At 32.1% G+C, this 22,423-nt stretch overlaps 4 protein-coding genes across 4 annotated transcripts; 3 read left to right on the top strand and 1 right to left on the bottom strand.

Moving 5' to 3' along the window:
• The first annotated feature begins 26 nt into the window (after positions 1-26).
• LOC149732321 (rho guanine nucleotide exchange factor 7-like) lies at positions 27-10,760 on the top strand. Its single transcript, XM_089883772.1, has 19 exons — positions 27-167; positions 281-406; positions 1,066-1,177; positions 1,380-1,477; positions 1,965-2,164; positions 2,580-2,717; positions 3,251-3,374; positions 3,728-3,787; positions 4,222-4,365; positions 4,771-4,936; positions 5,735-5,919; positions 6,367-6,496; positions 6,981-7,093; positions 7,413-7,530; positions 7,803-7,883; positions 8,806-8,905; positions 9,190-9,244; positions 9,370-9,443; positions 10,174-10,760. Exons 2-19 carry the CDS (start codon positions 311-313, stop codon positions 10,256-10,258), a joined length of 2,079 nt encoding a protein of 692 aa, XP_089739898.1. The 5' UTR covers positions 27-167; positions 281-310; the 3' UTR covers positions 10,259-10,760.
• LOC149732320 (large ribosomal subunit protein mL48-like) lies at positions 10,508-12,145 on the bottom strand. The gene is made up of 4 exons (XM_089883773.1): positions 11,855-12,145; positions 11,505-11,683; positions 10,886-11,090; positions 10,508-10,687 (listed from the first exon to the last, which is right to left on the bottom strand). Exons 1-4 carry the CDS (start codon positions 12,002-12,004, stop codon positions 10,595-10,597), a joined length of 627 nt encoding a protein of 208 aa, XP_089739899.1. The 5' UTR covers positions 12,005-12,145; the 3' UTR covers positions 10,508-10,594.
• A 707-nt stretch (positions 12,146-12,852) lies between these two features.
• Positions 12,853-18,732, top strand: LOC149732319 (DNA repair protein complementing XP-C cells homolog). Its single transcript, XM_089883769.1, has 16 exons — positions 12,853-13,088; positions 13,180-13,308; positions 13,436-13,581; positions 13,825-13,975; positions 14,065-14,199; positions 14,372-14,866; positions 15,093-15,179; positions 15,375-15,497; positions 15,657-15,810; positions 16,105-16,202; positions 16,443-16,679; positions 16,890-17,123; positions 17,292-17,447; positions 17,638-17,807; positions 17,922-18,129; positions 18,432-18,732. Exons 1-16 carry the CDS (start codon positions 12,915-12,917, stop codon positions 18,597-18,599), a joined length of 2,865 nt encoding a protein of 954 aa, XP_089739895.1. The 5' UTR covers positions 12,853-12,914; the 3' UTR covers positions 18,600-18,732.
• Positions 18,733-19,147: 415 nt separating this feature from the next.
• On the top strand, positions 19,148-21,756 carry LOC149732318 (B-cell receptor-associated protein 31-like). The gene is made up of 6 exons (XM_089883768.1): positions 19,148-19,325; positions 19,392-19,492; positions 19,985-20,135; positions 20,370-20,472; positions 20,833-20,935; positions 21,300-21,756. The coding sequence occupies exons 1-6, from the start codon at positions 19,234-19,236 to the stop codon at positions 21,437-21,439; spliced, it is 690 nt and encodes a 229-aa protein (XP_089739894.1). The 5' UTR covers positions 19,148-19,233; the 3' UTR covers positions 21,440-21,756.
• The last annotated feature ends 667 nt before the right edge of the window (positions 21,757-22,423 follow it).

Genomic DNA, 22,423 nt, shown 5'->3' with positions numbered 1-22,423 from the left:
TTAACTACATTATTTATTTATTATACAGAAAAACATATAATAAATTTTCACCCCAATTGTTGTCGAAACATCCATGTAGTCGGAGTAAAACTTTTTTCGTTTTTTTTGTTTCATCTTTTGATAGAACGAAGTTCTGATTCGGTTTGTGTTGAATATCCGGAAGTTAGGTAAGCCGCAATCCTAATGCTTGTAAAATAGACTAGGCGATATGTTTAATTGTAAATTAAAAGCAATTCATGTTTTAATATCATATTTTAGTAACATGACCCGTTTTTTGCAGAGACAAAAGACAGTTCATGCTTGCAACAGAATGGGTGAATACGTTTTGCCAAAAGTGAAGGCTAAATATGCGTACCAACGACAGAATGAAGACGAACTAACTTTTGGAAAGGGCTCAATCATTCAGGTAAAAGTCATAGCTAATTTACATTGAAATTTGCAAACAGCAGACACTGCTTATTCACACTTGTCAATTTCTTTATAGACTTATTAGCTAAATGCAGGTATTTAAAGTATTATCTTTCACTTCTTGGTAATGTGTGCTTATTGTTTTTACTTTATATATGTTCTAGATTTGTTAAAAGCTTTTATATGTGTTTTGTAAGCAAAAAATGTTAATATCTTCATGTTATCACTGCTTTTTACTAATATTTATCAGAACAATCAAGCGTTTCAAACCAGCATTTAAAACCAATAATTGCATAGAATAATGATTGACTTACTATTATGATTTCATGCATATCACCTTAACCAATCAAATCAATGCTCTATTAAGTTCTGTTTTGTGACCCTTCTCTATGTATTTAATCACTTAAAAGGATATAGTAAGGTGGGGTAAAATTGGACATGTTTTTACTCTCTTTTCCCATCCCATTTGGCAGTAAACAAAGAAGAATCATAATAACTCCGGCACCACAGTTTTAAAAGAGCGTTGTTAGTTACAAAATGGACTATCAGGAAATATAGGTTTTAAGGTACAAATAGTACAGTATCACACCGAAAAGTACTACAATAACTTTATTATGTATAATTGTTTTATAAATTGATTATGTATTGTATTACCAGCTTACATCAAAGACAGAAGGTGGATGGTGGGAGGGAAAATACAATGGAAAAATTGGTTGGTTCCCCAGCAACTATGTGAAGGAAATTAGAGGTTCAAAGAAAAGTGACTCTGGTAAATATATATATATGTAAATATTTGTATTTTACCATATATGGTGTGTAGGTTTAATAAAATGCTTGGAATCTTTAATAGTTTTTATTTTAATAAATATTTATTTATGGTTAACTTTGCTTTAATGTATTTACTTTATCAATTTTATTGTTGATTTTTAATTAAGTTGAGTTTAATATAAATTAATTTATATTCTTTGCAGCTGATAGGTCGGCAAGTCCTGGTAACTTACAGAAACCAGCTCAGAAGAAAGAAGATATTGCAAAAGCACTAGAAACAAAACAAGCATTTTACCAACAGGTATGTTATGTATTGTTTGTATAAAATATTTGTCCATTTAATGTACATCATAGGATTGTTTTATTTTGTTCAGCTGCGTTTTTTGGGTAAACATTAAAATAAAGCCTATACCAAATATTTTGAATTTACTATTTAGCTTTATTGGAAGGTATTGTTTCTTCTGTTTGTTCTGCTAACCAATTGGCTCAGTCAGTTTAATTCTCAGAAGTCAATTAGGTTCTAAAAAACATTCTTGTTTTCTAAAGAAATGATGTCATTGAATAATTTGTAAAACATTTGGTCAGCTTTAAGTGATTAGTGGTTTATATCATTGCTAGAAAACATGCAGGCCCAAAGACCTCTGAGAAAATCGCCACTGAAACAATATAAAAACTACTATTGAAACACTGTTATCTAAATCCATTTAAAAGGAATGTGTCTTAGCATGAATAAAGCCTATACCGCGATTGTTTATGTCTATATCATTACCACTCTATTCAATGCACAGGTCCTGCAGAATTTCCTTGAAACAGAGTGGGCTCATGTCAAAGAAATACAGAATCTGCTTACCAGTTATTTAAGACCATTGACCCAATCAAGTGGAAATGAGTTTCTATCCAAACCTAACTCAACCACACTGGCGGGAAACCTGGAAAAGATCTTTGAATGTCAGACCAAGTTCGTACGTGAGATAGAAGATTGTTCAAAGTAAGTTTTAAACTCTGATGAGATGTCTACAATTTTCTAGTTATCCTGGCTTTATCTTAATTGTTTGAGTTAAATTTACAGAAGTGTTTAAAGCCAATACTTTACTAAGATGTCAAGACTAAAGCATAAAGCTTAAAAGCTATATTATATTTATTATACATATATATATGTTTTGTTAATTTAATTCAGTATAAATTGAAACATTATAGTATCTCTGTATTAATTATTCAATAATAAATTTTAAAGTTGATATAAATATGTGAATAATCCCATTGATTGGTAAAACAATATACTACTACGTTGCATAACATCACTTTGCTGCAAATACCTATTACCTACCATTTGCCACCTAGAAAACTGTAAAAACTGAATCGTTATATTAAAATGTGGGTTTCATTTTTTAATTTTTCTTTAGACTGCCATGTATTCAACAAAATGTTGGCCAGTGTTTTGAGAAGTATGGAGATAAGTTGGATCCTCTGTATAATGAATATTGTGCCAACCATCCCTCCGCTGTACAAGTTATTCTTAATCACAAAGAATCCTTACAAAGGTAGATACATAATGTGTATATGTGTGTGTGTTTTCTGTACGATAATTTTGTCAATCTTTAATAAATTATCCCTTTCTTTGTTGAATATTAAGTTTTTTAAGTTTACATTAATTCAGATAAGCAAACTCTAAAGTTGAATTTTACTGCCATTCAAAAAATTAAAGTAGGTTTTCAGTTTATTTTTTTTATTTTTTTTTGGAAGTAAAATCTATGTCATGGTGTATTATTATAAAAGTTGTATCTAATTATTTTCATTGGTGTATAATTTATTCCAGTCTGTCATAAAGTTATAGATGTTAAACTTTTAGCAGACTTTTTGTTGTTAAAAAAGTGCTTTCTTATAATGTGCTAAAATCACACCAACTAATAGTAACCGTTGACAGCCAGAGATTGTTTTGGCAATAGACCAAAAAATAAAGCTTGAGTTTTCTGCTTGTAGGTTTTCTGCATTTAATCCATGGCACGCACTGTATATGTGTCATGACTCACTACAGTGGTGAGTGAAATGTCATTAAGTTTCTCCATATTTCAAGGTATATGGAAAGCAAGAATCCCAGTGGTCCTGGTGTCATGTTTATAACCAGTGGCCTCAGCAAACCATTTAAAAGATTGGAACAATACCCAAATATTCTCAGAGAATTGGAACGCCATATAATTGTAAGCCACACTTGCTGATAACTATTTACTTCTGTGAATTGTAGCACTACACAGTACCTGCAAATTACAGAGCTGCAACACCTTTAGGTTTTATATGATGGCTCAACAATATATTTTTTGCTCTAATATTGTACAAAACAATATATTGAAATATTCATTTTTGTAAGTGTTTAATTTTTTTTACATTTCGAAACTTAATGGATTTTTGAAACTTAATAGCCTATATTAAGGTTTTAAATCTAAATAATCATTTAATAGCCTTTAAATTTTATGCCAACTTCTAGCCTATTATACATAATGGCTTCATATTTGCATAATGCTCTTCATGAACTCTTGTTGTTTTCCTGTTATAGGAAAACCATCCAGACAAGTCCCACCTTTCAGCTGCACTGCATCAGTATGAGAAAATATCAGTAAGTTTATAATTGAATATTTTTGTATATGGGTGAGGTTCTACACTAAGGAACAACAGGGACCTGGGATTTATGGTTGAGTTGGGGCCATTACCCCACAATACCCCATATGGAATAAAAAAGCTACATTCCTACATACAGAATGTTGGGGAGGCAATGGGCACTTTCATATTTATTAACAAACATGTTTCAGTATAGAATCCAGGAGGTAAATAGGAATGAAAATTATAAATAGTGTTAAAAGTCGGCATTAGTACAGGCTTGGACCCTTCTTAATTTTACCATTAAAATTTAAATTATTAGAACTAGTTATTATTAAAACATGACAACAGTGCACAGTGACTTTTCAAACACCCTGTATAAACAAGCTTTTATGCTTAATAAAACACTGTGAATTACATGCCTAATCTTGCACTAACTATTACCGATTACAGATCATATGCCAAGACACATGGAAGCGTAAAGAAACTGAACAGCATATACTAAACAGCCAGATACAAGGGTGGGAGGGAGAGTCTCTCACACACCTTGGTCAAGTTCTATTTCTATCATCAGCAACTTGTCTAATTGGAAATGATGTCAGTAATTTCTTCTTTATTTAAACACAATGTGATGTTTTTTATTTTATATTTAAACAAATATGATGTTTATTGCCTATTGGTTAATATGTAGTGTTTTATGGCCTTACGTTCCTATGTTCTGTATATGATAGGAATAGGGTTGTTTTGTATGATAAATATACATTTAACAACACCGCTGCACTAACTTATAAACAATTCAGGATATGATACATCCACACATGTCTGAAAAGTCTTTTGTCTTTAGTAAAGTGGTATTGGTTTTATAACAGCAAGAATAAAACAAATTAAGAAAACTTACAGAAAAAAAAAATTAACACAAATTTAACCTAGTCAATCACTCCTATCTACAAGATTAAAAAATAAGATCAAGACAAATCTTTAAATGACCTCCCTTCAATGCAGGAACGGAAAGAGAGACACTTGCTTCTATTTTCGAGCGCGCTGCTAATTTTGTCTGCGTCACAGCGACTCAGCGGCTTCCGTTACGAAGGGAAACTACCACTGACCGCGTTACAAGCAAAGAAGTTAGATGACTGCTCATCTTATCAACATGCATTTGAAATAACAGGTGATATTATAATATATTGTCATATTTTAGTAGCTTTGTTGTGTTGTATGCATTTGTGCCAAAACTGGGGTACCAAGTTATCAGTAAACATTACAAGTAAATGAATAAGTTAGATTTGTTTCACAGGAATGGATAGTGTCTAACTGTTCCTACCTCCCTTGCATTTAAAAAGCTTGGCGTGTATGGTCTTATGTGCAGCAGTGCAGGCTATTGTTTCATTAAGTTTGAATTTACAAAAATTATTATCAAATAAGAAATGACAAACTATATCATTAAACCTTGTATGGCCTGGTTAAATGTATTTAACAATGTGGTTGATTGAAATTTGTTTTTTAAATTTATACCTTGCAAAGTATTGTTATGTGTGAGACATTTTAAGAATAAAATTATAAATGCTACTTCAGCTTTTAACTGATTCAGTTCACCAAGTATGTGTTAAAGTGTAAGCACTTAGTAATTGAATCGGTTGTGTTTATACATTTAATGTTTTATTTACTGAGGAATCATCAAATAAGGTTTAACTACATTATTTGGGGTTCCAAAGGCCTTTATTGTTTGTTTAAACAGCCAATGTAATTCACATGAGCACATAGTAGTGTACCAATACAAAATACAATACATATAAAATGCACATACACATAAAGTGACATAATAGTTTAATTTCATTGTTTCACAGTCTTGAACTATTAACATTGGTATGGCAGTGTGGCATACAATGGGGTTAGGGTTGGCCCATCCCTTTATTATAAGTTATATATATATTGCATTCAACATAACACATATATATATCTTGTATAGGAAACCTCATAGAAAGGATTGTCGTAATCACAAAGTCAGCAGATGAGCAACGACGTTGGGTGCAAACACTTGAGAATCAATGTGAGAAATACAGAAGAACCTCGCTAGCCCCCGTTGCCCCGCTAACTGCTCCCTCACCCATAGTTAAGCAGGCCCCTGTCACACAAATACCCCCTCCACCTAAGGTAAAAACTTTATAGGTGTTTTCTGCATTCCTATAAGTTTAATTACATTTTTTCAAGTTTTTAGAATATATATATATATAGATATAAATATAGATAGTGTCACCAAATTTAAAACAAAATTTTGGAAAATTTTATTTCAAAAATTTAAAAAGGTAATTTTAAAATTATTTACAAAATAGGTAATACAATATAAATTTGTCATTATATCAGCTGTTCGTATAAGTAAACCGTGAAGGAAATTTGATCAAAGGGATTTTGTGTTACAATGTGTTCCTATACAATTCATACTGATGGAAAAAGCTACATTTAAAACAAAAAATTGGGAAATTTTATTTAAAAACAATTTCAAAACAAAGTAATGTTAAAAAATACTCACAAAATGTAATTAATATGACTTTTTTGTCATACATTTTATACTGATAGAAAACTTTAAATATTTCTTTACAGCATGCTGTTCCATATGGTTCCCGATCTTCACCAGGTTACACACAACCACGTTCAGGTACAAACCGTCAACTAGAGCTCATTCAACACATCTCACCCACTGTATCTCCCCCACCCTTCCCACACACTGGTGGTAAGTTGGGAAATTCTGTTGTTTTGTATCTGTTAGGGGCAGTTGGTAATAGTATTAACAATAATAATACTTTTATTTGTATCTTCGATTACGGTAGCGAAGATTAAAAATAATAAAAAAACGGGGTTTAGCGTAGAAACAACAGTGGTTAAAACACACTTACCATAAATATTTTTATATTTAATTAGAAGAAAAAAGCAGGGTACTGGGTAGCTACACCTAGCAGACAAAAATGATCCATTTTGTTTAAATATTTTCAAGTTAAACTTTTACTGGAAACAAAGTTTACTATGTTTAAGATGGCAGTTTGTTTGGAAATTGCAGCGTGATCTTCTTATGTGTCTGTTTTTTGCTACAGCTGGGAATATTACTGTATGTTTGTTTTCAATGTTTTAGTATGTTGCAGGCAGGGCTGGTTAGTTCTTGTTAGTCAAATAATCTACAACCAATAAAGTCAATAATATTTATCTTTGGTATTTTAAAGTTTCAGATGCAAACAGCACTTTTGGTGAGAAAACCTGGTGTCAGATGTGTTTACGACCATCTGCCCCATGCAGACATCTTACTGTTTCTAATGGTAAAGAACATTCAAATGTGGTAAGTCTTCAAATATCATTATTTAAACTTTCAAAAACAAACATTAATTTCTTTAAATAGTCAAAGGCAAACATTAAATTAAAAAAAATCAATTTGATGAACTTAACTTGCTTTATTTTATTGTAAAGCAGAAACTAAAATATCTTTAAAGTGACAGTCATTACTCATTATATATCTTAATTTAGATTACTAAAATAAAATAACTACAAAGCGGCAATTATTGTATAACGTAGTAGCATTTTCATTCTTTTGCTACCATGGCATGTTTGCATTGTCATGTCACTCATAGTATTGTCTCAAAATCCCTATTGTGTTTTAGGAGCGAAGCAGAAGTCCAAAGTTAACGCGGAAAAAAAAGAAAGATAAGAAAGCGGAGAGGAAACACAGTGAGCAGGAGGATAATCTTGCTCCTCCAGAGAAAATACTTCCTGATAAAGGTGTGTTGGTTGCTGTTGTCTTTGTAATGCACTAAGTTGAACTGTTTGTGTTGCCAACAGCTTTTAATGCAACCAAAGCTTTATTTGCATACCCTTAAATTATGGCTGATTTTTTTGGTTGGTTAATCGGATTAAAATACTACAATGTTTTTTTGGTTACAATTTGGAAATGTTTCATGGTTTATAAAAAGCATGGTTTATAAAAGTAGATGTAAAAATTATTGTCATGATAAAAATCAAAAGTTAATATTTTTTTCAAATTTTCCCTTTAGGCCGGCCAGAAGATGAGAGAGAAATCCTTCTTGTCCTCGACGCATACTGCACGCCCACACTCGCCAGAAATAACGTGCACTGTAAGTTTAAACACACACCTTATAATTATGTTTACCATGCAAACATGTACCTTTAACCGAGGACGAATACACGAAATGCCGGTGGTATAACGCACGCTACTTTATTAGCTTAATCTACACGTCATTAGATGTCTATATGTGCAAACTATGAATGTGGAAATTTTCCCACAAAATAAAATCTGGTTTATATAACTGCCTATATTGTGAAAGCTATTTTCCAAGTAGTTTCATTCCTGCATAAAAATGAATCAAATACTTTTCAAAACCATTATCCGCCATCTAAATGTGTATTAGGTATTTGCATCACAAAATGTACACGCAGAACAGCAATTAAAAGCAATTATGCTGTCATGATAGGTTGCTTTGCTGAGCTCACAATGGCTTCCTGTATTGTAAACCGCTGATCAGGAAATGAGACGTGCCTTCAGGGAGCTAGATATAGTTGGCAGCAATAAATGTGAGAGTGAAACAATATATTATACAGCTGAGATTTGAGTTCAGTTATAAGCAAAGCAATTGTATTGGTTCAGTCAGATTTCCAAATGAAATGACATCTGTGAAGAATGTAGATAAAAAAGGTAGTTCAGAATACATGGTAATTGGTTACTATGTTTAGTATAGCTTTTAGCTTGTGAATATAGTAGCTAATTTTCGCCTATGCCTTTATTGTTTTTAATTAGCTATTGTAAAGAATTATGCAACTAATGAAATATGTTTATGTACTATATCTTTCTGTTTTATTTGACTTGATAAAAAGGGAATTCAATTTTAAAAAAACAGGAATTTTAGTTAGCTTTATCCTAATATTCATTAAACTAGCTTTTGTTACTAAATTGAGAAATTTCTACAATTTCTATTCCACATTTTCCTAAGACCAGAAACATCATTATATATATTTCTTACACTTAGTTTTTATTCTCAGCTTTCATTACCAACACACAAGGCCGCAGCAGACATACCTCAATCTTAGAAGAAAAAATTATCATAGAAAATCCAGACAATGACGCTCTTATTGAGGAGAAGTATGTCGATTCTGCAACTTTTTATATTGTAATTAGTTTAAAGATTAATTGTTTTATTACTTTAATTATATGGAACCAATTATTCTGTACTGTATTTTGCAAATTATGATTTTGTAATTGGTTTAAGATAACTTTTCTTCCATTTTTTTAGTTTTACAAAAATAACTATTGATTTTGTTGTATTACAAATCCCTTCCTATAGGTGTGTGTTTTTACACCAATTTTTAGTTGAATAAAACCAGTGTAATCATTTGTTAATTGTTTTATTAAAATATATTTTTTAGAAGCCTGGTTGATACTGTATATGAATTACGGGATCAAGTTAACTCATTGAAGCAGGTTTGTTTAGTTATTATGTTTTTTTTGCAAGTTATAAAATATAAAACTTTGTTCGTAGTAATGGTCATTGTTCATTGCGCACTTTTTGGGATTTTTCTTGATTTTTTTATCTGTAAATTATTCAGGAGCAAAAACGGATGAAGCAGACTATGGAAGATGAAACAAGAGCGAGGAAAAAGTTAGAAACTCTCATCCGAAGGTTGGATTCGGTTCCAGTTTTAAACAGTCACTTGAGTGGTGCTCGTGCTTCACCAGAGTGCTAGCGTGCTGTGGTTCTGTTACTTATTATTTGCCAAGTTTTATTGTGTTGGGAAATTGACACATTCCAATGCTGCTGCCTTTGGGTCAAGCCAGGATTTTGCATGTTTATGTTTTACTGGTTCCTTGAAAAAAATGCCAACACCCTTCAGTTCCACTTTAGAAATCAGCACGCATGACATTTTTAGTTCTTGAGACATACGGTGCCCAACTGTTGCTGGAGTATATGATTGGATTACACTTGACTTTATGTTTTGTAGCATAGTATGCTTCTGCATTCATTTATACCACTACCATTTTGATTTCTCTTTTTTTCCAATACAAGATGACTTTGTTTTTGAGTATCGCATGTAATTTTATTTACTTGCCTATTTGCAATTCTCTTTCAATTTATGCACATTCGCCGGTGTTTCAAACTTCTCGCATTTCTTTATTTTGTTTTGCATTGCAGTATAACGTAGAAATAATAACAATAAGATTCCCTGTATAGGTACAGAGGTGTTGACAATGCATTAGATCAATCCCCGCAACTAACTAACGTTAGATACACCCGATGTAATGCTTTGTATCTAAGATGTCTTCAACCTATAAGAGTTACTGAAATAAATCGCATGTACTACTCAAAAATGACAACTCGATTTTAGATTTTACTTTTAATGTAACAATTTCAGAGCTGCAAGGGAGTCTGGTGTTATAGATTCTGGGTCAAGACCTTCTTCACTAAAAGAACACAAGAAATCATTTCTGGGTAACTGACATGGCAAGCAGAAGAGTAAATATATTAGAATGCCTAAACTACCTTTATCATAAGTATTACTAGCCTATGAGTTTCAAAAATAGTAAGTTTCGTTTAAGTTATATATTATATGAGTAGTAAAAGTATATCATTGTACTCCATATATGTTGTATATAGTTCTCTTTATGCAGTACTGTAGCTTGAAAGTATTACATTAACTTATGTTGCTGCCAAGAAAATTTCTATTGCCGCTTTCTACCAGAAATGTATTTCGCTGTGCATTGAATTTATTATGACCATTCAAAGTGCGAAACACAAATGTTTTAGCAAAGTACAAATAAAAATTTATAAAAAGATTATCGAGAGTCCAGCAATGCTTGCAGTTCCGCCTTTTCTCGTTCTATTTCAATTCTTTGTTGATATCGCATATTCAAGTCTTCTTCAGTGTACTGTGGTAAAAATTAAAACAATTTTAAAGCTTTTGTAAAGATTTTTCATGAATAAAATGCACCTATTGACCAATCTATTTTCCTTTATTTTCAGATTTTTTTCATGTTTTTATAGTTCTTTTAAGGTTAAGACAGAGGAATAGAAAACATACAATCTATAGTTTATAAATAGTTAAATATAAAATGCTATAAACGAACCTGTTTCACTGAAAAAGACACCGACTGAGGAACTGTGTGCATTAGTTGCTGAAGTAACATAGGTGCTAAGGTAGATGGCAAGTCTTTAACCTGTACCACACGCTGGTGGTTTTTAAGTACAATGTCTGTGTCCATTTGTTCAACATCTGCAGAAGCATTTTTGCCCATTTTCTTTACACTTGTACTGGTTGTTGGAATGGCATACCTGCAACAAATTTAAATGGTGATAACCAAACCCGAATCTAGAGCCACAAAATGGCGCGTATAGGAGGGCCCTATCTATATGAGTATATCCTATCTCCTATCAATATGAGTATATCCTATCTATATAAGTAGTGGCAGCAGCCAAACTTTACTACCAATTGTGATATCAAATATACCGATAACACGACCATTTATACACTATTCTATGTGCTATCAAGACAATTGTGTGAATAAATGAATGAATGTAACTTACTTTATTCTTGCGTGGCTGGAAAACAACAGTCAGTATGACACGAGTGTTCTGTTTCAAACACCTTGTGCCAGCTTAAGAGTTACTAAGTATATATATGTTAGTTTGTGGGAGATTTTGTTCTGGATTTTTTTTTGGAACAGATTTTTTCTTTAAATAACTCACGTTTCAGTTACATTTTGCTTGAATTTTATCATTAATCTGTGAACGTATGTAGCAAAAGTTTCAACCAGCACCATGTCATAACCCGACACTACAAAATTTAAAGTGTTGAAATTTGTTGGCTTTGAGGCTTCTATGTCCTTTGGTTTCCATACTCCAAGTCCTTTGGTTTCAATTGGTTTCTGGTGAATAATAATAACTTTATTTGTCTTTTCGATTATGGTAGGAAAGATTTAAAAAAAATGTATAAGAAAAGGCCTTATAAATTTACCAATGAGAAAAAAAGGTAAGGTTATGTAACCATTACCTTTTATTTGGTATTTAACTGTAAAATACTAAAAAATGTTACTTACATCTTTTATTACAAGTCCGTGTACTCTTCCAATGTTATGACTTGGTCTGTTTCTGTAAGTTCTTCGTGTTACAATAGGAGTGTAGCAGCATATGTTGCATAACGATCGCTGGGAATTAAGTACGCATGTAACGATATTTCGAGCAGCCATTCCTCGGTTAGCTGGAAAAAATGACCAGTGGAACTGTAATCTGTTTATCTTGTATTCAAGGGAAAACACCTAGACAATACCTAAGAAAACACAGGAATTTCAAGTACTTTTTTTGGACTGTATTTTGTTCAGTTCATATATGAACATTGATTTTGTTCATCAAAACAACGGTCCTGTAAACAATTTTAGCACATGCTTATTTAAGAGAAACAAGAAGAAAAAAAATTGAGAGAGATGCAAAGAGAAAAAGTTTCATCTACGGTTGAATGAGAAAAGCACGTGGTTAATTAGGGGAATTTTTAACAATTTCCCGCGAAATGTAATGTAAGGGAAACAGTTGACTTTGTACGTTAAAATTTAAGTTGTTTTGCTTTTCCCATTGACTTACAAAGATCTAAACAAACACAATAACGCTAAACTGATTGGTAAATACAGACAAACGGCCGTTTAAAGTGTTAAGCTGGTTATATTTAAATCGGCGACATTAGGCAGTTTGACCCAGTTTATAAACGATGGAAAAAGGCAACCAAATCGTTGTTACGTAACCTTCTAATATATAAACAAGTTTGCAACAACATGCTTTTCTGTTCGTGCAAGCGTAGTAAAATGTCGTCGCTGTATTTATTCCAATATTAGTACGTTTCCCAACTAAGCAATATAGTGACGTCATGGGAATATTACCTGCAGATATATAGGTCAAAGTAAATATAGGCTACATGGCAGGGATAGTTTCGTCTGTCTTGTGATTACTATACAGACATACAGTGTGGAATACACTTAGTTGATGGCAGAATTAAAAATATGATTTTTTATATATATATTTTTTTTAATTGCTTTGTTAAACTAATGCTAATACAAACACATTGTTTTAAAAAGATTTTAAATAAACTGTTCTTACATATTTTAAATAATGCCGAAATCAAAATCGACCAAAAAGAGGATCACAGTGAAAAGTGAGAAAAAAGATGTTCCCCCATCCACAAAGAAGGAAGCTGCATCATCAATGAGCAGTGATGAGGATGACTGGGAAGAGGTGGAAGAAGATAAAATCAACCAATCCAATATAGCTGTAAAGGATGTTGAAGTAAGTCTCAAAAATATTTTATGAAAACGTTTATACACAAATTGTCAAAATGAATATACTGGTTCTCATTTTTTTACTGTTCTCTTCGTAGATTGAATTTGACTTGCCTGGAGTCGTTCAGAAACAAAGAAAGAAAAATTCAGCAAAAGATTGGATTCTTGCATTTGTGAAGCGATGCATGAATAAAAATATTAAAGATCGGCAAATATCTTTGCATAAAGTGAGAACTTGTGTTTATAAATGCCAAAAACTCTGATCTTCACATAATTGTAATACACTAGTAATAACCTATATAGGAGTAAAATAACTGTGTATAATGTAGTAGAGAAACATAAAAATTTTTTTAGGTACATTTGGTTTGCTTGTTATCTGTTGGCTTCCAGTTAAATGAAGTCGGTTCAAGTGAGGATCTTCAAGCATTAATTCTTTCAACTCTGCCAGAGAAGTTTATAGATCCACAACCTAAGTTAATGACTATTGAACGTTTAACCAAGTCAGTATTTAAAAAAAAAAATTAAATAAAAAGTTTACTAGCTGTATATTTTTGTTTCGATTATTTTTTGTAAAAAAATGGGCCATTTTAGCATAAAGTTGTGAGTAAATTTGTCCTAATCAGCTTATGCCAATAATACGTTAACAATTAAAAGTTTTGGTTGTTTTTGACCGATTGTGCATCTGTAGCACTTATCAATATAACTATTTCAATTATTCTATAAACCTTACAATATATTCACAGCATATTGAACTGGATCACTTCAAAATTCACAAAAGGCAACAATGCTGTAACTTTAAAAAATCAAGGTATGGTTAATATTGGTGAAAAAGAAAAATGTATTGAGAAATGCATTGAGATTGGAAGCGTACAACAAAAACTGGACTTAGTTTTGGTAAGTTTTAAAACTTTGTCTAATACAATCCTTTATATATTTTTTTGCTCCTATATTTGGATATGATTTAATATTTTCAATTTTTTCAGTTGTGTTTGGTTTTATTTCGTGCCTTGGGATTACAAGTTCGTTTTGTGTTTTCTGTCCACCCCATTTCATTTAAACCACCAAAATATGAAGAAGTGGAAAAGAATGCCCTCAAACTGGCAAATCACTTGGAAAAGGTTAATATTTATGAATTGTTTTTTATTTCTGTATTATAGCTTAACCACAAGGTTACAGAAAAAAAAACGAAAAAAACATAATTTTTTTAAAGTTAGATCATTAGATGTTATGTGGGCTATTTCAGTGCAATTTGTAAAGCTTAAATTTTTTAACCTAAAATGTTATGTTTAGTTAAAAAAGGTCACAGCAAACCAGTGTGAGAATTTGGAAGAACTTCTCTGCAAAGTACGTTTGGTTAACTTTACACCTGAAGAGATAAAGGAGGAATCCATACCACAAGTGGATGGGGCTTGCGACGATGAAACCACTCAACCACGTCGGTCAACTCGTAAACGGACAAAAGTTTTGGCTGAAGCAAAAACTAACAAGAACTCAAGTTCTAGAACAAAAAGGCAAAAACCAAACGAAAAATCGTCAAGTGAAACCGAAGTTGTGTCAAAATATGAATTTAAAGACAGCTCTTTGACAAAGGAAGCGACAAATACAAACAGTAATAATTCAAAGGAAGTTTCAAAGCATTTTAAGTCCAAGGTAGGAAACAAGTCAAAGCTACAAAGAAACATTTCACCTTCTAAAAAGCTCAGCATCAAGGTTAGCAATGATAAACCTGTGTTTGAGGATAATAAGCCGTGTGCGGACCAGCAAAACCATATATCTGATGATCAAGTAAGCAAAACTGGTTGTGCTTATCACAATTAATTTTTTTTTAAATAAGATGGGGTATAATGGGACTAGTTTTCATTTTCTTTTTTTGTCTCATTCGATAGTAAACAAATATTTACAGAATTAAATAAGCGCATTTGTTAGTTTTTTAATCTTAATCTCAAAATATGGGATTTACTGCCCCAAGTCTATGGTGTTGTATGTATATATAGTTATTTGCCATTTCTAGGATGCAGTCACACGAAAGCGAAAAAATGATGAAGAACAAGAGAAAGAAAACAAAGTAAAGCGTACTTTGAGAAAGTTTGCCGTTAAGGTTTGTTTCTTATAATAAGAGTGTTGTCTCTCAAAAGTGAGTGAGAAATATTTGATATTGATATGCTGGCAAACTTCACTAGTAAGTATTGTGTTATATAATATGGAATGTTTCGATGTATTGTTAAGATAAATTTTTTCGTATTTTTATTGTTTATTTTAAATAAAATAAAACTGCATTGTGGTACTTTTTCAGATTAAATCTTGCCCTGAGGATTCTGAACATTTATCCGAGGATAATAATGATTTTAAAACAACTGTTTCAAAAAAACGTAAAACAAGAAGCAATAAAACCAAACCAAAGACACAGAAAGCACAGGTTTGTCAGCAATGCTATTAAATCGTCATGCTTACACTAATGGATTAAGTTTTTTGAAATTATAGGGTTAAAATACTCTCGTTGTCACATTACTTAAATTAGACTGTTTGACAAATATTAAAGAATTGTCTTAAAATTACCAGTGTTTTTTTTTTCTAGAAACAAGATAATGTTTTATCTGACGAGGAAGATGACTTTTTGCCCGATCAGAAACCTGACTCTGATGATGATGACAGTGATTTTGAAGCTGTGGAGCATAAAAAAGCAAAACCTTCGACATCAAGACCGTCCCAGTTAAAGAAACCACCAACAAGTTGGTTATTGGCTTGTGACACATTTTTTTAATATATATATATATATATATTGTTTACTTCATTTGCTGATTGTATCTTGGTTTAAATCATTCCTTTTCCTAATATGAAAAAGCTTTAAATTGATTTAACCTATCCTGAATAGTTGCTTTTCCTGATCATTTTTTTACCATGTAGTACTTACCTTTACATAAATTCCACTTAAGGTTTTTTGTATATCAACTATCCTTTTAATTTTTTTATTAAAAAATATATATATGTTTTTAAATGCCTGTTTATTTTTATACCTTGTGCAGAAAAACCAGTCAAGAAAGCATCTGGAACCAAATCAAAATCAAACAATCAAAATAGTGAAAAAGATATCAATGAATGGCTAGAAGTTTATATTGCTAAGGTTTGTGTATGCTGTTGCAATTGAACTGCTCTTAGCATGTATATTAGTTTATATTTTAAAACAAGTTTGCTTATTTCATAACTTAATAATGGAAAATCATTTAACTTCAATAATTTAATTATCAAAATTTTAAAATATTACCAAAAAACCTTACAACTTAATCTTGTAAATTACATATGCAACTTTTTTTCTTTAATTTTTTTTTGTGCAAGAAATTCAATAATGCTTCTTTTTATCCAGGTCGGTTGGGTGACAGTGGATTGTGTGTCTGGTGTTATTAACGAACCAGACGCTATTGAATCAAAAACTACAAATCCTATTCAATATGTTCTTTCATTTGATGGCAACAATAGTGTGAAGGATGTTACATCAAGATATGCTTCTCAGTGGCTCATTATGACAAGGAAACTGAGAATAGGTTACCTTGAAAAAGATTGGTGGAACAATCTACTTGCCTGTTATAAAACTAAAAACAAGGTAAATACTGGAAACTTAGTGGGAAATAAATGCAATATGTTTATATTGTAATACACTCTTGGGAAAGGGTGTTCTGAATGCAAACAGAAGTATTTTAAGTGAAAATATGGTATAATCTGTTTTTTTTCTGTTTTGTAGAGGAAATCAGATACTGCAAATTAATATGTATTTTTATTTAGTTATAATTCAGTTTACTCATACAATGTTCAGGCTCAAGATTTGGAGGAGAACAAGCAGTTAGAAGCAAAGTTGCTTTCACAGCCATTGCCGACCAGCATTGCTGCATTCAAGAGCCATCCTCTTTTTGCTCTGCGGCGTCATTTGCTAAAATATGAAGCTGTATACCCACCAGATGTGCCACCCCTTGGTTATGTTAAAAGTGAAGAAGTTTTACCTCGTTCCTCTGTCCATTGTTTGCACACCAAAGAGAAATGGCTTCAATCTGTAAGTTAACTTGACAAAAAAAATGACAATAATTTTACAAAAAAAGCTGCCTGTGCCTGCAAAGAATATAAAAATTTAAAGTTATGAAATAAAACTTAAAGAAATTTGTTTTTAATCATACATTAAATTAACACTTTCTTTGGTGCTAACAGTTTTGTCTATATTTAGGCATTAACAGTAAGAGATGGTGAGCAACCTTACAAGATGGTTGCATCTTACTTACTTAATAAAAAGCTTCAGAGGAACTCAGATACGCCATCTTTAGCTTTATTTGGAGAATGGCAGTGTGACCCTTACCAACCTCCTGTTGCAGAAGGGGGAAAAGTAAGATTGGATTTTTTACAAGTTGTTCTGTAACTAATAATATTCATTTGTCACAAATCATTTGGAAGATTAATATGATATTGATGGTATGAGAATACCTATTGATTCAATAAAGGCTAATATACTTAGGGTTTACATTTTTAAAGCTCTACAAAAAGTCATATCTTAAAAATACAAACCATAATTTCAGGTACCAAGAAATGATTTTGGCAATGTTGATTTATACCAGCCATCCATGCTACCCATTGGATGTGTTCATTTGAGATTACCAAACCTTCAAGTCGTTGCTAAGAAACTAAACATTGATATTGCTTCTGCTGTTGTTGGGTTCGATACACACCATGGGTTTCCCCATCCAACGTGAGTGTTTTAAGTTATCTGGGCTGCAACTTGTACAATAAATTGTCAGTTCAAATTTGTATTACCAAAAGAAAATATAGGGTAAAGTTATTTCACAATCTTTATTCTTCTCAGTTTGGATGGTTATGTTGTGTGTAAAGAGTTTGAGGAGGTATTAACTGATGCTTGGGAAGAGGAAGAAACCTTGGCAGCTGAACGTGCTTTTGCAAAACGCGAGGAACGAGTTTTGAAAAATTGGAAACTTCTTTTTCGTGGAGTTCTTACTTTAGAGCGACTCCGAAATAAATACAAAGATGTTGAACCAATAGATTCGACCCCAAATGTAAGTACTGTTTATTACAGGTTTCATGAATTGTTAAAGTTTTCTGCAACTTATGAATGGCTTTGGCTTGAATAAATGATATAGTAGGGTAAGAAAACATAGCTTACATTTTCATTTTATTTTCTCGCCCCATTTGGTAGTAAATAAAGAGTCTTATAAAACAATTATATAACTGTATCCTAACGGTTTCTAATTTTTATAAAGCAATGTTAATTGTTTAAAACACAATCAGGATATTTGAATGTGTATCTTACCCAACAGTAGCCTACTCTATATTAAAGTCTGTTTTCTGTTTCATGTAGGAACAACAAACATCAGCAGACGAGAAGACTCCAGCAACTACCAGTTCAGCTTGGCAAACAGAAAGATTACAGAATGAAAAGGAGAAGCAAAAACCTAAAAGGAAAACGCGTGCAGCGAAGAAAAAGACAAATAAAAACAATTTTCCATATGAAGTGGAAACCATTTGAACTATTTGTTAAACCATAATAAGTGTTGACTTCGTTCTTGTATTATTTTTAATTTTTTCAATCATATTGGTGATTTCACAGTATGCACTCTTCATTTTTTCTTTTTAATAAACTTTGTATGACAAATCGTGAAGGTATTCGTGTGGTTGTTGATTTAGGTTTGGGTAGTTTGGGTCAAAGAGATTAAAAAGAGATGGTTTTAAACTCTTTTGCCTAGGCCCTAGGTTGTACGCAGGATAGAATTTTAAATTTAGCTGTGGAGTTAATTTCGTATAACTTGTAAAATATCGCTATTGCACAATCAAGCAGCTCCTTACATTTAAAAGAATCACTTCTTAGCGCGACGTGTCCTAAGCTATTTTAAAGGCCTATCATATGACTTGAGGTGGGGATACTTTTGCATCATCGATGTTTCACGTGTTCACTAAAGCAGAACGTGCGTGCACTTTGATCTTTTCGTGTATATAAGGTTGTGTGTTTGTTGACAGAGAATTGGCTTTTACGTGGACTGCGGTAGTTCTAGTTCTTCATTAGCTAATTTACTTTCAAACGTACATGCTAACACTTACGCATTTTGTTTAGATTACAGTATACTGTTCGGAAATTAGAAAACGATACGACATATAAATTTAACATGAGTATTCAATGGACATTCGTAGCCGGATTTCTGTACGCCGAAATCGTCGTCTGTATATTACTGTGCCTGCCATTTGTTAGTTCCAAAAGGTGAGTAAAATGTTTGTTAAAAATTGACAGTTTATTTATAATGTAATGAGTTTTTCTCTTTTGCAGATGGCAATCTATTTTAAGATCAAGACTCTTTGCGTTGTTCGTATCTTATGGAAATATTTACTTCATGGTGCTAATATCCATACTCTGTTTACTCTTTGCAGGTATAGGCCTAATTAACTGATAACTCTGTATTTTGTTCTTACATTGTTTATTAAAAGTATGTTTCAAAACTATGAATACTAATGCAATATATTAAAAAAATTATATCCTGAATTCCTAAGTTATTTGGGTAAGCTATAGCACTGCCACACATATTACAATGAAGGAACTACTACACAGTTGTTAATGCTGCATAAATGAATGCAAAAGCAAAAAAAATGGATGTACATGTAATATTTTGGGTCAAAATAGTCTAGCTTAGTTGGGGCCATCTTTGGTTACTGAAGTGGGTAACTTATATATAAATACAATTAGTATTCAGTCAATTATAATACATTAATACCAAATTATCTAACAATCAAAAACTGTTGTGTTAAAATGAGACTAGCCTATTATAATGATATATAATAGGCTAGTCTCATTTTATATATATATGTATAGATAGGTATTTGATTTGTGCTGGTGTAGTGCCAACTAATTTAATTTCTATGTAGATGCTGTCAGAGAAGTTCGGAAATATTCTTTACCCGATGCACAGCAAGTTAATTTGTCCAACAATCCAAATGCACAAGATCATGTACTTATGATGCTATTTCGTGCCCAAAGGAACTTGTACATATCTGGTTTTGCTCTTTTTCTCTGGCTGTAAGTGTCCTGTAAAGTAATCATATTGGAATACCAAAAGTTCTTTTTTTAAATCTGTTTTTTTTCTACAATAGTCTACAAAACTCTTAAAATTGCATATGTTAGTTATACAACATAAAAATATTTTAAACTCAATTATAGACCAATTTTGAACTGCACTGTAAATGAACTTTACGTTTGTTCGTAATACAATCAATATAATTGTTATCTGTTTTAATATCTTTGTATTTCTAGGGTGTTGAGACGTTTGGTTCTTCTTATTTCGAACAGTGCAACTCTTGAAATACAAGGTGAAGCATTCCGTAAGCAAGCTGAAAGTGCCACCCGAACTGCACAGGTAAGAACTTTGGACTTTAGTTTTCGCCAACACATAAGGCCATGTATAGACGTACAGTAGTTCAATTCATAAACATTTACCAATTTGGATATATTTCAGTTCAACAATTAATGGATAATTTTAATTAACAAAATCGCGGATGTTGCTAAAGGCATGGCTACTAATTTTATGTGCAACACAAAAACAATACCTTTAATTTACCTAAGTTTGAATTTTCACTTAAATTGCCCTAGACTTACACCAGAGTAAAAATAATCAGGCATATCGTATTTACAGTTTTACCCAGATTATTTATAGTAAAGTTTGTATTGTATTTTGTATTTACATTTTGACATCAGCTCCTTTAATCTTAATACTCAGGATTTACTGGACCAAGCTGGTGACAGTAATGCTGGTGGTGATAATAAGGAAAAGGATGCAGAACTAGAGAAACTGAAGGAAAAGTTAGTGGAAGCCAGAAAAGGTAATTAATTACAATTTAAGTCGCAAATAAAAACAATGTTTATTCTATATTCCTAATTTCCTATTAGGTAGTCAGATATCAAATACATTGTGAATCGTGATTAGACTGTAGTGTCAAACAGCAAGTAAATTGGTAAAATATGCATGGGAACAGACTTACAATGGAGTTTGACTTTTTTTCTTCTTGGCTATTCTTTGTTTAATACATTTGAATTGCCTGATTAAATGTATCACAAAACAACCATACTGCACTTCCCTATAACTCCCAATTATAAAGTTGTTTTTATCCTACTATGTTAAGTATATATTGCATACTTTTGTAGCTCATTCAATGCCTAATCACTTTTTTTATTTGTGTTATACAGCCACGGCTGCAGCTGAGGCCAGTGTGGAGGCAATGAAATCACAGGCTGAAGCTACTAATGCAGAATATGATCGCTTGATGACTGAACATGCCAACTTACAGAATGAGCTTGCTGGTGAAACCAACAAAAAGGATCTGTAAATGTCATGCTCTGTACATTTAGTGCCATGTACTCCTAGAGCAACAAAACATTACTGTTACAATGCATGCACCATACAGTTACTGTTCTGCCTGTTCCCGCATTCCGTGTTGAAGTTTTAAGCTGGCTGTCTAGAGTTATTTATGTGCAACAAAAGTTTGTTTTATTCTAGGATTTATATAATTATATTAATGTATTATGTACTCTGTTAGTTGTATATAAAGAATTGTGAAATGTTGTGTTTTCATTGACACTTGTTTCTGTTGTGTTAAAGATTTATATAATTCGCCTGGAATAAAAGTTGTACAGGTACACAAGATTTCTAAATGTTTGACAATTGAATTAATGTTGCAACTAATAAACAAGTTAGTGTAATCTGGTTATACAGTAGGGTGGGGAAGATAGGACACCTTTTATTCTATTTTCTTGCCCCATTTGGTGGTACACAAGGTAGATTCGAAAAATTATAAAAAACACCCCCCCTTACTTCCATAGACAGTTGTTAATCGTTTTAAACACGATAAGGATACTTAAATATGTTGTGCTAAAGGTGTCCCGTCTTCCCCACTCCTACTGTATGAAATTTAGGGCATGACAGCGCTAGTTTTTTTAAGCATCACAGCGCGTGATATACTGGGACTTACATGCATCGTTGAGTGTGTAAAGTTGTTGATTTCGGAGTAGACATTTAAAAGGTCCGTGAAATTCTGTATCCTTCATGCTTTGCGGCGCTATTGAGCTATGAACTGCGAAACAACGAGAGAGTGTAAAACGCAACACTCTGCGTTTCTTTCACGGTGAATTTTATTCAGTTCTTCGTAAACCAACAACGTCTGCTTTATCAGAAGTACCGAGCGTGCTAATCAAATGGAGGTGTGTGTGTTGTGACAAGGTGTAGTAGACGAACAATGTGGATCTCAAGGTACATGTTGTAATACAATGGTTCTCCAAGATTGTATTGTAGTTTGGTTATTTGTGCCATATAT

The sequence above is a fragment of the Ciona robusta genome, chromosome 8, assembly GCF_009617815.1.
Source record: "Ciona robusta chromosome 8, ASM961781v2".
NCBI lineage: Eukaryota > Metazoa > Chordata > Ascidiacea > Phlebobranchia > Cionidae > Ciona > Ciona robusta.
The sequence above is the reverse complement of the archived record's forward strand: the minus strand, read 5'-3'. Positions and strand labels throughout refer to the sequence as shown.